The 17709-nt window shown below is 46.1% G+C and overlaps 1 protein-coding gene across 1 annotated transcript in view; it reads right to left on the bottom strand.

Annotated features, from left to right (window-relative positions):
- T265_10398 (hypothetical protein) overlaps positions 1 to 2322 on the bottom strand; it is a gene marked incomplete at both ends in the record, with an annotated part of 42201 nt that extends 39879 nt beyond the window's left edge. The window contains 2 exons of the mRNA XM_009176762.1: positions 1176 to 1234; positions 2212 to 2322. Of these exons, the coding sequence (XP_009175026.1) occupies positions 1176 to 1234; positions 2212 to 2293 (141 nt within the window). The remainder of the gene's footprint in view (positions 1 to 1175; positions 1235 to 2211) is intronic.
- Between the last annotated feature and the right edge of the window lie 15387 nt (positions 2323 to 17709).

The following is a 17709-nucleotide window of genomic DNA, read 5'->3' as shown; positions in this document are numbered from 1 at the left end:
CATTACTATATGGATCAGAAACCTGGCCGCTGCGCGCCGAGGACGTCAAAAGACTTTCAGTGTTCGACCACCGATGTCCTCGGAGCATTGCCCGAATCTGGTGGGAACACCGGATCAGCAATTCTGAAGTAAGTCGAATGGTATTGGGGGGAAATAACTCAACCTCGATAGATAAACTGATCACACTGCACAGGTTGCGCTGGCTTGACCACGTGTTGCTTGGCCACGTGCTGCGTATGCCAGTCGGGACATCCAAGCTTACCAGAGAAACAGCCACAAGCCCGATCATCGTGCTGCTCTAATTGCCGCAATCACTAACCTGTGAAAGTGAATCAGACTTCTCTAGAAAATTAGCAAATATGAACCACGCTCTCGGCTAACAAACAGAAGGGAACCATACAAAAAGGAGCCAGTTACCCTGACAAGTTCTTCTCTTGATGCCGAAGAGCCTCTCCCCGGATTATGCTTCCCGGAGAAAACGGGTTATAGAAAGGCAGTTTTCGCCTGTATCGAGGAAAGATAGTTGACATATTAACAAGCGTCACGGTGCCCCTAAGATCGCTTGAAATTGTTCTCCCTCGAAAGAGAGAGGTCTTCACTCACAAAAAATGGCACTGAATGTACTACTATACATCGGAAACAGAACTGGATGTTGCCATGATGAAGGGCAGATCATCTATAGCACCAAAGGTTTTGTTGAAAACAGTTGACGACAGTCGTGAGAGATCCATATGAAACAGGACGACAGAATCAGTTGTGACACAACAAAAGAAAACGGTACAGGTGCGACAAGTGCCCTTCCCTTCTGACGTAAGCACTACTTTGTTTTCCGTACAACTCATGCTGTTGTTCAGCGTCCGGATTGAAAAACAGGTTCTGAAACAACCAGAATGACCCGTCTATGTAGTTAAATCTCTTTTCCTCAGGAAGTAAACACTCACAAACAGACCACTAACATCCTTCTACAGGGTGAGATTGCCTGTACAGTTGTCCTGAAAAAGGCTATGATCTCATCTAGTGAGGATCAGAAAGTAGGAACATGACAAACCTGACAAGGTTACAGCGGGGTAGTATGCACCCTAGAGTAAACACTCTCAGGATGTGGGTGATTCTGCCTGTCTGCAATGGTGGCTCCACTTGGAAAGGACAAACTGCAGCCAAAAAAATCTACTCACTCGTAGTTCCGGGTATCTCGACCACTGCTCTTCCCAGTACATTCGACTGAGTTGTTGAACTGGAAAGAGAAAGCATTTCGGCCAGTAAATCACAGATGGGATATAACTTAAGAGATTATAGTAACCGGAGCAGAAATTACGTTACAGAGACAAACTGAACGGACATTCGGGTGATACAGAATTTCGCTTCTGTTAACTGATTTTCGGACAGTTAGGCTAGGTGTCGAATTCCGTGTTGGGGTTAACCAATATATCAAGCGGTTTACTGACCGGTACATCAAACAAACGTGGGGTACGAAAAAAAGCTAATCTGTGATAGCCAGATGAAAACTGGTTAGTCAGTGAATCTTGACCTAAGCACGCGCGATAATGAGGTAAGATTTGTCAACCCAAGTCAAATTGTGAGTGAGCCTATTCGAAGAGTCATCCGTGCAAGAAACATCATTATTCGTGCACTAAACTATGGTCGCTACTATCCTAATAGTAGTGTGTAGTGATTCTTCCAATGACCAAACATGCCCAACCAGAGCGCACTGTAGTTGTATGGGTTCTCCAACATGTGGAGATCGGCCGAATTCACATGAACAAATACGAGGGATCGATAAATTCCTAAGAAAATCGATGCATTTCTGCCACAACTCAGTATCATTTTGTGTGGGCGTATCTCACCAGCCGACATTAGTAAGGCAAGGCACATGCGTCCATAGGGAAGGGTGTTCAGAAAGCGTTCGCTTTACGTGTGAGTAGACGGCAGACCTCGTGACTCAATAAAGTAAGAAAACCGCCGCACCCGTAAGCATTCGTCCTAACAAGGTGACGGCGAGTATGAATTTTTGTTATCCCATATCATTGAGTTCAACTACACCAGCGGACACTAACAAATCGGTCAAGATCAAGTAGCGTATTCACACAGACATTGATGAACCAACAACGGTGAATCCACCGACGAATGAAACGATCGGCCGAATCCGTCGGTCACCAAGATAGCATTGAAGGTCGATGCTCTCACCAGTCTTGAAGATTAGTGCAAGCTTACCTGAATCCGCATCAGCGAACAGCACAGTGGACGGTGCGCGAACAAGCATGTCAAGTTCCTCAATTTCTTTGATCAACTCCATATTCACGGGTGTTATTGGCGCCACAGTTCACCAGGCAATGGTTTCGAAAGCAACAGCAAGAAGCATACGGAGGCTAAAAAACAACAGTACAGCGAACTTATTTGGTTTTGCAAAAAAGAAGCCAACGGGTATGGAATTGGCACCCAACTTCGCCCATCAGTGTTCCGTTCGATGGATTTTATCACTTATATTATGTTATGCTAGAATATCGTATGGAATCCGCAGAAAGCGAATTAAATCTTGGTGGAAAAACGTAGACGGGTTCAAACACAAAAGGTATTTATGGGGTTCGGGTTGCTTTGCTGTTTATGAGCATGGCTTGATTGAACGAGGAGTCAGAAACGCAGCAGTACATATATGGACCTCTTCAGTATGGATTTCGCAGATATCAACCAACGGTCGATAACCGAAGGGTAAGCCATAGCCCGTAAATCCAGGAGTTCAACATCGGATTTAAGAGTGGCAGTTTGAGTTTCATCTGACAGCCTCGACGGACACCGTAGAAGGGAGTGCTGTTCTGGTTAAGTCTGTAAGGGGATAAAGAACATTTTCACACCACTAGAAACGAATGGGTAGTCGAGTAGAATGATTCTTCAGGCACAAACTGCAGCTAGCTGATTGTTGCTGGACTAAGGACGGGCAATCAATCTCTTAAACGCCTCCAGTAGAAGCGGGGGGCTTTGAAACCATGAAGTAAACTGTCTATAAATCTCACAGTCCATCAGCTTCAGCCACGTTAGCTTCTAACGCCGTCAAAGATGCAGCCTGGTGGTTGTGGCATGTGCGCTGATAATGTGTACATTCAGCTGTTGTACGGTCAAAGCTTGTTACCGCTGAGATATGTGAACCAATTAACAAACCCAAGCCACTCATTTGGATGTTTCAAACAGATATGACGATGGGAAATCCTGAAGGATATTATATCCCGTTAAATTATAGCCAATTAAATAAAGCCTTGTAATGAGAAGAAGAAAAAGGGCACAGTATAAATGCCACTGGAATCGGTTAGCCGCCATATAGTTCAGTGTCTCCAGCCAAGCACAGGACTCCGTCCTTGAAGATGGATAGCATGAACGACACCCAAACCTTTGGTAACGCTCTTCATTCCCTTTGTCATGTCAAACTCTGTCCACTCTAGGTTCCCAACACTTCGAATTAGGTACGGAAAGCAATCCTGTCCTCGTCAGGCGGTAAGTCACCATGTATAGTACATAGCCATGCAACCATTGCTTGCAGTGCTGGATGCACACTTTGAGTGAATTGCCCTTCGCTTGCCCAAAGACCCGTTCCCTGGTATCATCATTCTGAGTTTGTTCGCTCCGGTCGATTCCAGCTATAATTTTGAGACATCGGTGGTCAAAGACCCGAATAGATATTCTCCTCTCGAGTTGGCTAAGCCACGCAGCTGTGCAATACAGCCCAAAATGTAGTCTGACACAAGCATCCTTTGAGGCTCAAAAGCGGTGCAAATAGGGCAGCGAGATGGTTAAGGTGCAAATTTACTGACCGGAAGGTCCGTGGTTCGAACTCGACCTCCGCCTCTCAACTTCCCCTGCCTAGGCTTGGGCAACCTGGCATTATCCTAGCCCTAGGGCTTTCTTCTGGTGACATGGCATCCAGGCACTGAAAGGGTGCTACAGCTGAACGAACGCCATCCTGGACTTTGAGATCCTTGCGTTCACTTCATCTGTCACATTGCCGTCAGAGCTAACGCAACTTCCGAGATGCGTTTTGTGTTACATAACTGCCAGTTTTAGCTCTTTAGATACTTAAAGGCATGTTCAAAGGCCATAGGTCCCTCAACATAGCTTTACACTGCTTGGGTGCGGAACACAAACCGAATGACTAAAAGGCCTGGACCAGATTATCTACCAATGCCTATGATCCCAGCCTTTTTTGAACGATGACGCCTTCATATCTCAGGTCTGCGAGGTTTGCACACGAGAGTTTGAAGACCTTCAATTGTTGGCCTACCTTTTTATTAATAGCCAAATTTAAAAAAATGTTGAGTCGGCATTCTTGTCGCACACCACTGCTTGCGGGAAAGTTTTCGAAGAGTCCCCCATATACACCCACGCGCCCACAAGTATGGGAATTCTAACAGTGCATAATATTCACGAACTTCTGGGACACCCTGCCACGCAATCATGTTGAGGAAAACTAACCGGTCAACAGAATCAAACACACTCACAATCAAGACACGCTAAAGCTGCAATCAGGTGGGAGGCTAGCAGCAGTTAGACCGCGGAGATTGCATGGGCCTCTGTTCCCACCAAGTTGATTTCACCTTTGTTGTGTAGACCAAGGAAGTAGTGGCCCAACAGCGCGTCACCACAGATTGCGCAACACCAATGATTCGATTTTTTGTAACCGATAAATATGTAGTAGTAGTCGCTAGCTGTACACGACAGATACATTAGTGCCAAGGAAAAATTCTACGCTAGATTAAGGCTTTCCTATCACGCAGAACATTAGTGGTGAAAGACAGCTTAACCTGCTCCGCTTCTGCACCGGTCTCCGCCGGAATTCCCCAAGGCTCCCTCTTATAACTCATCTCTGATCTACATCAACGACCTTCCGTATGTGGTTTCAAGTCCCGTCTACTTTTTGCGGGCCACACACTCTCCAAATGCATGTGGACGCCGTTAGGCGGCCACTTGACTGGCACCTTTCTCTGAATGAAGAAAGATGCGCCTAGTTCGTTCGGAGACTCAGTGAACGCCTCTATCGCGCATGGTTTCCAGATACCCTATGGAGTCTATCTTAAACTACTTCTTCAATACACCAACAAAAGTATCTACCCAGAACGGGACCTAAATCTCAAAAAGCGAGCCAAACGAGCCGCTGCGAAGATGGTTCCAGACCCCAAATCCGTTGATAATGAAACGTCTCGAGATGCTTGGTTTTCTTCGTTTGACTTCCGTCGCCTGCTAGAGGACCTGGTACTTACATATGCCCTGCTTGAAAAAGGTTTGGCCGACTAGATTTCCACCTTTAGCTCATCTATAAGAATATGGTAAGATTTTCAACCCCCACAGCACGCACTTCTATTAGATAACAGTTCTTATGTTGAGTGCTTGATGTGTAGAATAATCTCCCTCTGAAGGTGGTACGCGCTGCACCCAGAACCCAGTTCATAGCATTTTTGATTCCTCCGACTGACAAGCCTACTACTCAGCCATGAAAGCTTAAACAGCGGCGCTGCACGCTTTTTTCGGTTGTGCTTTTTGGGTGAACGGAAGCGCTGAACGACAAGCACCAACCGCAACCTGGAAGCCTGGACAGACAAAGTCGTCCTCCAACGGCATGCTGGCCAAGAACTAAAATCGATCACATTGCCATTAGCTACTGATGGCGCAGATCAATAACTGATTGCTGGTCGTTTTGGAACACATTTGTGGATTCTGACTACGCACTCGTCCAGAGTCGCTTCTCTCTACGTTTTCCAGGACCAGGGTGCGGAAAAATCGCCTGGTAACTGAAAGAGTTACAGATCCGGATGTTAGACGAATTTATCAGAATCGCCTTTTAGAATCTCTTCCAAAGGGTTTACTATCAGATTTGAATTCATTCTGGGACAAGATCACCACCTCTTCGCATAGTGCTAGGAGTTTCTCTTGTGGTACAGCGCTACCAGGCTCACGCTATCAGACCGAACAGTGGCACTGCTTAAATCTCGGAGAAATATCTCAACCAGTTCTGAAAAGAGCGTGACAAGGCGAATTAGCAGACCTCAAGAGCATGTAAACAGACCGTGAAGTCCCGTGGAAGCAGAGCCAAAGGAATTCAAAGGTCCAGGTAGCTATTAATGCCCGAAGACTATCTCAGTAAACGCAGAACCCTGAAAGGTGAACGTAGAAGACACCACGGCCTCGGGACTTGTGACTGCATATGTTCTTTCAAGCGCTACCGAGCTTCTGGCCCCGATGACCTCCCACCCTGGTTGTTCAAAGACGGAGGTGAAATCCCCAGTCAGCACTTGTTTGATCGTTTGTCTGCATTTGGGTAAAGGAAACTGTCTCACATAACCGGGGGAAGTCAGTGATAGTGTGCTAATCCGGTCGCAACGAGAGTGTTGGCGTCCCTGGTGCTTTGTCGCCTTGCGGTGGCTCGTGAAACGCTGACTCCGGAGCAGCAAGCGCGATTCCGACCTGGTGAGGATTATGTTGACCAAAGCTTCACACTCCGTCAGATGCTAGAGCGACGCTATACGTATAAGCGATCCACAATGCTAGTATCCCTGGATTTGCAAGATGCTTTCGACTCAGTTGACCGGTCTATTCTCCTTGACACACCTGTCCATCAAGGAATGTCCCGGAAGTTGGTAAACATATGTTTCTCGTATTCTCAGACTTTCGGGCGTGTGAGAGTATACGGACAGCCCTCCAAAAAGCGGTATCCGTCAGGGGTGGTCACACTCTCCACTTTTATTTAATTTCGTGATCGATGAGAAAATGGGACAAGCGCTGAAAGGTCTTCAAAACCCCGGTGTTTAAATCGTACAAAAATCGTTAAGCTGTCGTACCCTTCCGGTTCCTAACTATCATGTCACCAGGAGGAAGCCTCCGGCGAAAATCTTGTGGAACTGGCATATGCAAACGATATTGTTCTCATCTTCGAAGAGAAGGAGCAGGTGTTTCGGATGAACTGACCCACGTCGTCCAGCCCTGTGATATGCAGTTCACAACCACAAAGCGTACGGTCACACTCCTGGACATGCAGTCACTTACAAACTAGGGGGAGGCACTTGAAGTTGTGGAGCATTTTACTTATCTTGGAAGTTGTATTAGTTCTGATTGTAGTGTGACAGACGAGGTCCATGCACGAATCTGCAAGGCTCGAGTCGCGTTTCTAAAGTGAGACACCTAGGGCGTCAAAGCGGTATATCCCTGAATCTCAAGGTACGTGTGCATCAGGCTTCAGTGTGAGCTGTTTTGCTGTATGGCTGAGACTTGGCCTGTTCGAGCAGTGAAGATGAGACGTCTTCAGACGTTTGGTAACCCTTGTCTCAGGATCACAGCTCGTGTGATTGATATTGGTGAATCCCTAACGAGGCAACTGCAAAGCGAGTTTTCGGATGTGCAACAGGAACATCCATTGAAGAATGTGTCCAGCACCGGAAGCTACGTTGGTTTGGTCATGCTTTCTGTATGCTGAACCATTGTCTGCCGAAAAGAGCGCAGTTCTCCGTGCTCAGTTCAGAGTGGCGTAAGCAGGGGCGTGGCCAATCCCTGAACTGGCAAAGGGTTATATAATGAATTACGAAACGTTTGGGTGCTGTCGATGCTGCTTACCTTCCAGGGTCGGGACCGCGTGATCCCCACTGCACCCGGTGGGTGACGTAGCAAGATATGACTGCTTATCGATGTCAACGGCGTTCATGATGTCGTTTTCTATCCAGATTGCCTGAATAAGTGTCTGGAGGTATAGACACCTCGAAATCAGTGGAGTAAAGCTGCACTAAGTACCTTTTCTATCCGCCTTCCCTCTTTTCTTCTCAATAAGGCAGCGAAGCATCAGTGTTGAACACTGAGGTCGTGCCGCCCGTGGTGATGATAAAGCCTCGATCCTGTGAATACGTGAATCGTGCGAAGGCAGAGACTCATCGCACGAAGCCTTTTGACTTGATGTGCCCTTTATCCATAGATTTATGACTGAAAGGCACATCAAATCAGAAGACTTTGCGTGATGAGTCTCTGCCTTCGCACGTCATGCAGGGTGCCAGTAAACAGTCAGCCTGTATGCAGTGCGTTCCCGATTTCGACTGAAAAGAAAGGATGTTTAGCTTGCAAATTGGTTATGCCAAGATCTGTGCCTTGCTGTACACAACATGGCACCCCAAACGGTTCGGAAAAACAGCGCCCCTGTTAATTCCGCTGCCATTGATGTGAGGAATGTCTCATTCTATCCCACGAACAAACATACCTGACGTAAACAGAGCCTTAGCACAAGAGCGCGACGCGATATTTCGCTCCGACGTTCGCGGGCACATGGAGCAAGAACGACGAGCTAAATGCGCGACTCTGACTGGCCCATATACTGACCAATCAGGACCTGAATTATTCTGGTTCACCAAGTGGGTTGCTTGCAATAAGTTCAGTTCCCAACTTGAGGATAGCATACCAATTGAGGCAAGATCGGGCCACTAAAATCTGAACGTGACGGGTAGCAACACAACAGAGGGAGTAGAAACCGAGGGGACATCGCACGATCAATAACCGCAAATTGTAGAAAATAAAAAGACTAGAACAATGGGGCTTGAGGTACGATTATTTCAAGGATGAAGCCGGTTGACATCAACTGAAACTGAAAATCGTTGCTGGCAATGAGCGGCCTTCGATGGTTTGTTTAATGCCTCAACTCCATGGTGCTATTCATCCGTCGGTAACTCTGATTTAGTGTCTGCTCCTATGAGTGACCTTGGGCGTTTAAGTTAATGCCCAAGGTCACGAACAGCAAAATGGAGATGGAGATTGAAGAATTCGAGGTGAAGTTAAGTGGAAAATTCTGTCTCACAAATGTGGTCTAAACTGAAACTAAGAAGACTCATTGATATCGCTTTTGTCGGGAAGTGAGATGTAAGGGATACTTTTGGTGGGAAAATGGTACTGGCGCATAGAGCCTAACGAACGCCGGTGACCAAATCATTGATCTTTTGGAGGGGGCAGACTGAACGTGCAGTGGAAAGCCAGGTTGGCTTAAGTCCAGTGAAGGGTGCAGCAAGTTAGAACGAACTCACCCCAGAGGTGGTTGGGGCTTGACGGAATATTTGTTTGTGGTTGCAACTACAGGTTAGAATAGGCGCGAGCTGAATATCAATGGTAGGGAAAAAAGTTACTGGAGTGCCATGAGACTGATGTGGCAGTCCGGTGAATATTGCGCAATTTGAAATTTGATGCGCATTCTCGTGGTGACTGGACCTGCTTTAGACGATGTGGTGGACACGGGTGGAGCTAGAGAGATGCCGACTTACGTGCAATGTGGGACCAGCCGGGATAAATCAATGATGGTCACACCTAGCGTTTGCTACTGCCGATGTTTGAAGTTTGGGGAGAATGATAATGTAATAGGACGAGAGCATTAGCGTCTGGTGTGTACCGAGAGGTATCTTATAGAACGACATCCAATAGGAAAAATAATTAAAAGGGAAAGACAGCATGTCAAGTAGACCTATGAAATGGTGGGTGTGTTTTGACTGACCTGGCAGCCAAGGACTACTCAAGGCCGCCGATGTGGTATTAGGGCACAACAACCCACAAACGAACGCACCACTGTGCAAAGTAGCAAGGCGCCCTACCCTGCAGGGAGCACCCGTCCATCGCACGGGTTTTCTTCTCCCATGCATGCTACCATATATGCAGGATGTAAAGCTACCCAGCAGTCATAATTGCGGCTTCTACACTAATAAACAACTCAGGCTACCAGACATTATATCTATTCGGTGGAAAAGCCAGGCCAGTAAAACGACTCAGGGATTTTGAACAAGAAAGCAAACAGTACTTCTCAGAATTAAATTAAACAGTAGCTACCTTACAGGTCATAAGAGTAGAGTTAAAAAATGCAGTCTATGTACAATGGCTAAACGACGCTGATTCGTTGGGGTGAACACCGTACTGTAAGCAGATTTGCACAACACTGTTGTGTGTGTGAATTAATGGGCTATTCAACCAAGAAAGTATTTCATTCGCTGCGCACCTTCAGGCACATTATTTGATTTGCACTCACAGCGCGCGACCAGTGGATGCGTAATGGTTTTCAAAAGTGAGTAAACATGGCTAATAAACGTTTTTCGAACCTGTTGAGGTTGCTTATCAGATCACGCGTCACAAACACACAATCCGTGCAACAACTCCTGTCCCATTTGCAAACGTAACCGACAACTTGTGCACTAAGAATTCTTACCTGTTTTTGCTTACGCGGCTACCACATGCGTAATGCGCCAGGATTATGAACTTCAGCACATCAGGTCAAGTTGTATTCACGTTCTTGCAGCCAGCAAACACGAATGGATACTCCTATCTTCACACTGCACACAATAAATAGGCATACAACTAGGCCCAAAACACACTCGCGCGTACAGGATAGGACGCCAACAGAGATCCACAAGTCTCTACGGACAATTATGGAACACATGTAGCAGCTATACTGCAGAGAAGACGCGGCCCGCGTCCGGAACTTCACTCAGGGACACTTAACAAGTGTCACCAAACGATATGACACTTTTTCGTTTATTCTACTTTTCGCATTGTATTTATTTTTATCGAGTGCACCTAACTATTGTATTCATCACATTCTAGTAAGACAACCATTAGTTAATGCTTGTTGCCTTCTGATAATCAACTTAATTACGTCACAACTAGAGCACTGGCAAACCTACACAAAGCAAAGCCCCGAGAACTGAAAAGAGCTGACAGAATTACCGGGGTGCGACCTGGCCTGAAAGAAGTAGGTGTAATTTTTCTGAACAGAGAAGCTTTAGGCCACAGGTAAAAACTGAAATTTGGTCAGTGGAGCATGAAGACGGTTAGGATGGCAGGCCACTGTTCTGCACTTCGGAAAGCAGGTGCAGATGCAGTCTTTGAAACAGAATCTTCTGCATGGGAGATGGGTAATAGGCTACCTTTTGGCGGCGAACACTTGCGAAGGAAGCTGAGTCATCTGTGGTTTGACGCTAGAGGGTTTAACATAGTAAGTGTACATAGTAGGGAAAAGTAATAAAACAATGATGGCTAACAGTGACACTGAGACGGGTTTAGGGACTCTGTTGAAGAAAGTGACTGGCGTAGGCTGTGGCGCGAAATGACACACGGTTATCTAAATGTAAATGTGACAACCGATGGTGTTTCGAAAATCTAGATGAGAGGATGTAATACGGATATGGGATGAGAACTTATTCCATAGTTTCGAATGTGCGCAAAGAAAAGAGTTTTGTCAGAAGACACTTCGACAGTTTGAAAAGGCGAGCAAAAATCCAGAGTTGCGGACATTATGTGGAGAGCGGGAAGGAAAATCAGGGTGCCGATCAGCTATGAAACCTCAGTCGTAGATTGGGCGATGCAGATGGCGAAGGTTCAATGCAATGCGCTCCATCCAAAATGGGTCCAGCTCAAACTACAAACCGTGAAGACGATATGGTGCGGCGGATGACATCATAAACAAAGCTCAAGTAAACGGGCGCTTCACATTCTCCACAACAATCCGGCAGACCTGTGACTTTCCGTGAAACAAATTCAGGGATGGATTCTAGAGTGGGTTTTACAAGTTGCTTGGAGATGCCAATCCAACACGGTTTAATGTGGAAAGATTGGTGAACGAAGGCACAGAGCCTGTGTGCTTTAGCCACTCTGTACCATGCATGTTTGGAAAAACGGGAATGCGAAAGCCCTATGTCCTTCGATTCGAGAGCCTATTAAGGATAAGCGCCTCAAAAAATCTGTCATCAGTGTATGAGAACTTAGAATTTTAAAACGGTGTAAGAAATACGGGGGTGAGAGGACCAGAGGGAAAAATTCACGTTAGTATAAATGCTGGCTGGAGTGTAGGTAGTCACTGAACTCGGGCCAGTAAACTGTCTTAATAGTGTCAGCAAATAAAAAGCAGGATCCGTGAGTTATCAACTCAGTGACACTACTATTGTATGGTAAGAATATGGGGGGGCCAAACGCACTACCCTGGATAAGTTCGCCGATAACATGAATTGGCGCCGAGGAGGTCTTCCCAATTTCGGTGACAAAGTTTATCAAAGTAAGATTAAAAAATGAACCAACGCAGTAGCGAGCCACCAATCCCTGTGGATCGTAATTTGTTGAGGAGAGCACCGTAGGGGGTGGCCAAAATCCCTACAAATTATCAAGATTGATAAGAATAATACAAAGATTGGCATTGCAAATGGACGAAACATGGTTGAAGAACTTAACCAAGTGGGGTAGCTGACTGCAGTGCATAAATGCTCGCTGTCGAGTGTTAAGGACATTGGTGGTGAGCAGGTGATCAATGACAGGGATTTGATAGTGCACTCTAGGATACAGGGAGCAAGCAAGTGTGGTGTATACCGCGATAGCTTGTTGGAGCAGTTTGCGGACCTGACTTTTAGTGTGGAACAATGGTGCAGTGTATTCACTGACTTGGAACTGTACCGATGGTAAGGGAGATATTGAGGACATCGAGGATGACATTCAGGATGTTCGCGCATCAGCTTTCAGGATGAGCAATGGAATACAGTCAATATCTGTGAAATCGGAGTCTCCTATGCACACGGATGAGGTAGTTAAATTGGATGAAATGAACGAGTTTGCATAGGGTGAGTTTTTCTCATTACCAGATGAGGTCCTTGCGGAAACAGGCGGTGAGCAATGAGTGAAAGGGTCAATGAACACAGCGGCTAGCGAAGTAGAAGCTCCAGAATTCTGCGATATGAGCAGAGTAAGAGAGACTTCGTGTCAGCTGCTACATACTGGTATTCCCAGATGAATTAAAGAAGGAACGTCTGTGTAACGGATGAACGGTATATTCGAGTGACCCGTATTATTAGAACGGCCGGGTAGGCAAACCAAGGCGGAGCTGGGTTATTAGGGTGAGAGAAATTCACAAATTGTACAAACCTCCACAGTAGATACGCGTCTAAAACAAACAATCCGTTTGGACTACAAAAGTAAAAATCAAGGGAGCAAACAGGCTCCCATGTGCGACAGTCACGCGTGCAAAGTCAGATACAAATGGCCGGATGACCTCACGGCCAAATGAGTTAAGTGGTAAGGACAAACAAGCGTCAGTTTATATATACACACTAAACGCAAAACTAGGGTGGGGGTTACAAATGGGGACATAATAAACGTGGGGAATTTCACTGTCAACATATTAGAGGATACAACGTGCATGACAAATGCGTTTGCTGAGTCTTCTAAGAATGATCTGGACGCAGCTTTTTTCACCCAAACGAAGTTGCCAGTCCAGCAACTACTGCTCTGCTGCATACGAAATCTATCTGGTGGGTGCCGGTGTTCGAAACCCAGAATTTCAAGTCATCCGCGAAAAGTAAACGCGAACTTGAATAACATCAAGAATATCTTTGACGGAGACGAAAACAGCAGTGGTTTTACTACGGAGCCTTAAGGGTCTCCGATAGAGCCCGGCGCCGGGGAAGAGTGAGTTGAGCCTGCGTTCACGTGCAGTGCTTTGTTGGATAAGAACGCCTTAATGCAGTGAAAAATTTCTCCTTGAGTCTCGTAGGACCCACGCTTGTGGAACAGCAAAGCGTGTGAGACTACATCAAGTACATGCGAGAAGTCGAAAAATGTGGCATCCGGTATGAGTCGTTTTTCCCGAGCTTAAGTTACACTGTCAACAAACACAAGAATACTCGTCCCGCGGAATATGAGGAACCCGTCTTTCGCGGGGATGTCAACTTGTCGGTAGTAAAGTGATCCATGATTGCTTGTTTTGGAATCGGTCCCATCACTCCGCATGATACGCCAGTGGAGCCAGTAAGCGCGCAGCTACCGAATATAGTCGGTCACCATTTTCGTAGATCGATTTGACAGTCGCTTTCCCCCAAGGGGACGGAATATTGCCTCTGTCAACCGACAAAACATTAGGTAGTAATGCTTTGTCAATGCAAACGACGTTTTCTTCAGGGTCTATGGATGAAACCTGTCTAGTCTCAACGGGAAAAACGCTTTTGTTATGTGCAAGAGATTGCAAATGCCTTCTTTCGTGAAGATTAAGTTGGTTAGAAGCCATCCGTAGTTATGCCTAGACAAGTTTGTCAGTACATATGTCGGTGGGGTATGATAAATTGTTTTATTTAGACTCCAATACCATCATTGGGTCAATCATGAGCTATCCGATGCTGACAGTCAAGGAGAACGCAGGTAGCTCATTTCTGCGGCGGTCTCATGTACTTAAACGCCAAATCATTGTTTTTCCGGGCGGAGACAGCATGATGGCTTGTTTTCCTACGTTACATTGGCGGATTTCTAACTTACGGCGGTCCCGTATTTTACAAAACGCCAGCCCATCTGTGTCTCGGGTAGTGAACCTTTTGAAAAATAATTGAAATCTGTTTTCTAAAAGACGCCAAATCCTTTAAGGTGTCTTTCGGTCCTTCAGATTGCGTCCTGGTTTTCCTGGGATTACCACGGAGTCGGCGTATGGCAAGGATCACGAGGAGCATTTGAACTTCTGCAATACCCGGTTTAGACTACCTGGTTGGCTGTTGTCCACTCCATCTGGCCTGTGATCTACATTTACAGGATCCCCAAACGGACAAGTAAAAAACCCGCGATCTTAAAGCGGTTACTTTCCTCCTTGCTTCCTTAGTCAGCGTGAGAACCCCACTGCTCAATGATTTGCACATCCCAATCCAGTCACAATAAATGTAGTCTCCGTTGCGGGGCTGTCCAGAAACCGAAGTATGTCAGGCAAATGATGGCAGGTCACTGCCATACCCAGTTTGCAGGCACACCCGCAACTATTTTCTTTCTCCCATCGACCGTACCCTCTCACCCACTCTCCCACTAATTGCAAATTATAGCAAGCTCCCCACCGGATCCGAGCTCCCTCCGCGACATGTTCATTCCAATCTGCTGAAACTTTCGTTCGAATTTGATCATTTCTTTGTGTCTTTGCCTTCCGCAAAGTTCAATAAGTTTCTATGCATTTCGTGCTCCGGCTCGTGTGTTTCCATCGTCTCACTCTACCAAAGAACTATTATGCCCGTCCCCACAACAGCGACCCGAGTGAGTTCACACAGTTTGGCTGTACACTGTTCCTGGAATTTTCATTACCACTTTTCCGCTTTGCTAATCCTTCCACTTCATCATCCCTACTAACGCTTCTTGTGACCCTGACCATGAGCCCAATAGTTCAAGGCCATTAGGCCTCAGCGGTGATTTCGGGTTTTATATTAATATGGCCGGATCGATGACACCAACTCTGCTGTTTCAGCTTATCTGACGTTTTGGTTTTTCATTTTTCAACCTTCTTGTCATGTGTCTGGCAGGAAGCCTCCCGCCACCCTCAAATCCTAACTATCCCATCTCGCTCGATATTTTCCCCAAAAACGCATAGTTGCTGTGTTTCCCTGCCCGTGCCGGTTTAGCGGGGATCACGCCCACATCTAATAATGTCCAAACCCTACGACGCTGTCTCTTTTCCCAAGCCCCCCGTGACCACACTCCCCGTCAGTCATGCTACTATTCCCACTGTAACATTATGATCATGCCTGAAGTTATGACACCCAAAAGTTGGGAATAAACATTATTATTATTGTAACCATCACGAACGTTTTACATAATGGTCCTTTATATCCCCTCCACTGAAGCTGGACAAGATTTAAATCGATAAAGTAAGATGCAAGTTCCTAGGAAGTTCTTACGGCAGAAGCTTCGAACCCACCTTTGAGGTGTCCTTTTTGGTGATCACCTAACCCAGAGGGTATCTGGGTGGTACCTGGCAGGTGCAACAAACTGTTGAGTCCGAGCGCTCTGTTGAACGACTATGGTCAGTTCCTATGCAAAATGTGCACCAGACCCTACGTGCTTAAGCTCCATCCAGAAGGCATTGGGGGTGTCAAAATAACCTACCAGCAGGAGGCGCGTGAAGTGGTAGCTGGATCGCATTACTTGCTGCATGCAGTGAGGCGGGTAACCGAGAAAATTTGCCGCAGGTGTGTTAAATGTGGAGCCCAGGTCCTGACTGAGAGCGAGTACAGCACAGATATGCATAACTTAAATTGCGACCCACGCGTCTAATAACGAAAATTCATAGGCTGAATGCAAAGACGAAATGCCAGACAATAATGTGAACACAAAAAATAGCCATGACTTTTGCTCGGGCCGTTGAAAGGAGTGACTCGAACTCAAGGCCTGAATGATTGATTAATTATAAGAATCTATCAGTCCATAATGAAATTAGGGTCATGCTTCTTGGTTTCTTCAAATGTGGGTGCGTTTGCATTGTTTGAGCCTGGCTAAATTATAGGCGCCAAGATCATGTGTATTTGAAGACGCAGGTGAAACACCCGGGCCTGGAGGTGAGAGGGAAGATATGTTCGATAATATCCTTGATATTACAGAAACGGAGTGCGTGCAAGTCTTGTAGGAGTGCACGATCGTACTCGCATCCACAGGAGGGGTTCCCGTAAACTCGTTGACAAATATGCGGTCAACACAAAAAGTGAGATGGCGGACGGACACCATGAATTCCCTTCCGCCTAAAAACGAATATGAACAGAAGGGAGATTGCCATTTATAAACTTCACTTCTTCAAATATTGTTTCATACTCTGAGGTCCTTTCAGGTCCTTTCAGCAAAGCAGGTTGTTAGCTAGGTTTGTATAAATAAACCGGAGCTTAAGGCCTAGTGTACGCTCATGTGGAGTCGCCTTTATGGAGCTGCAGAGAAGGGACCGTATGGAGTGGAGAACGTCTGACGGAACCGAACTTCATTGACCAGTATGAAGGCTTTTTATACTAATTCCGAGCTGGATTACACTCTGGAGCCTCAAGTTCACATGAGTAGTACACATAAGCATTTAATAACTGTAAACGTATATTTGTCTGCACAGCGGAAGGCGAGCGAAAAACTGGAAAACTAACCGACGAGTGGAAGGAGACGGCGGTTACGGATAACAAAAGATAGTGGTCCTCAAAAGCCGATGTTTGTTAGTTCAAATAGCTGGTTCTCGTTAAAGAACGTGACAGGGATCTTTGGTAAAATTGCAGTTCGAAGGCGGCAAAATCGCTTTTGGCACCTTGCAAGGAAAGCGTCAAGTTTTTTAAAGGATGAAGTGTATGGAATCATAAACTGCTTCCAGTAAGCATTTCTGACCACGTTGGCACACAAGTTACGGAATAAGGCATCAGCCCAAAGATTAATTTTTACAGGTCTCTATCTGATATCATACCTAGGCATACAGAGATCCCTCTCCCACAACTGAATTTTATCGCTTTCCACCTTAAATTTCTGCGTACATAAAAGAAACGGTCAGGTGGTCAGTGATATGCTCAAAGTTCATTCCGAAGAGACAGGGTCTCCACTAAACAAGTGACGTACGGATGGCGTGTGCCTATTTCTTATTATTAACGTTATCTTTTTGCTTGGTGTCGGTGTTATCGCAAAGGCCACCATTTATGCATTCTTAGTCGGAGTTACAGCAATGACTATATCTGAGTGGCCCGTCTCGACAATCAAGGGTTCACTGTAGTCACGAACACAACCAAAGCGTTTTTTAACCATTTATTAGAACCTCTGAAGGGCTGTTGTACACGCTGCGGTAGTGAAAAAGCTTATTTCTGAGGTGTTCCGATTTTTTTCCACCGCATCTTTCCACTGCGAGTAACAAGCCAGCATATCAACAACTGCTTGTTAGAATCCAACGTTCTGTGGATGAGAGGGTTAAAAATCAGGGGGCCTTAC

The sequence above is a fragment of the Opisthorchis viverrini genome (genome assembly GCF_000715545.1).
Source record: "Opisthorchis viverrini unplaced genomic scaffold opera_v5_371, whole genome shotgun sequence".
NCBI classification, from domain to species: domain Eukaryota; kingdom Metazoa; phylum Platyhelminthes; class Trematoda; order Opisthorchiida; family Opisthorchiidae; genus Opisthorchis; species Opisthorchis viverrini.
Note: the sequence above shows the minus strand (reverse complement) of the source record. Positions and strands in the feature narration are given on the sequence as shown.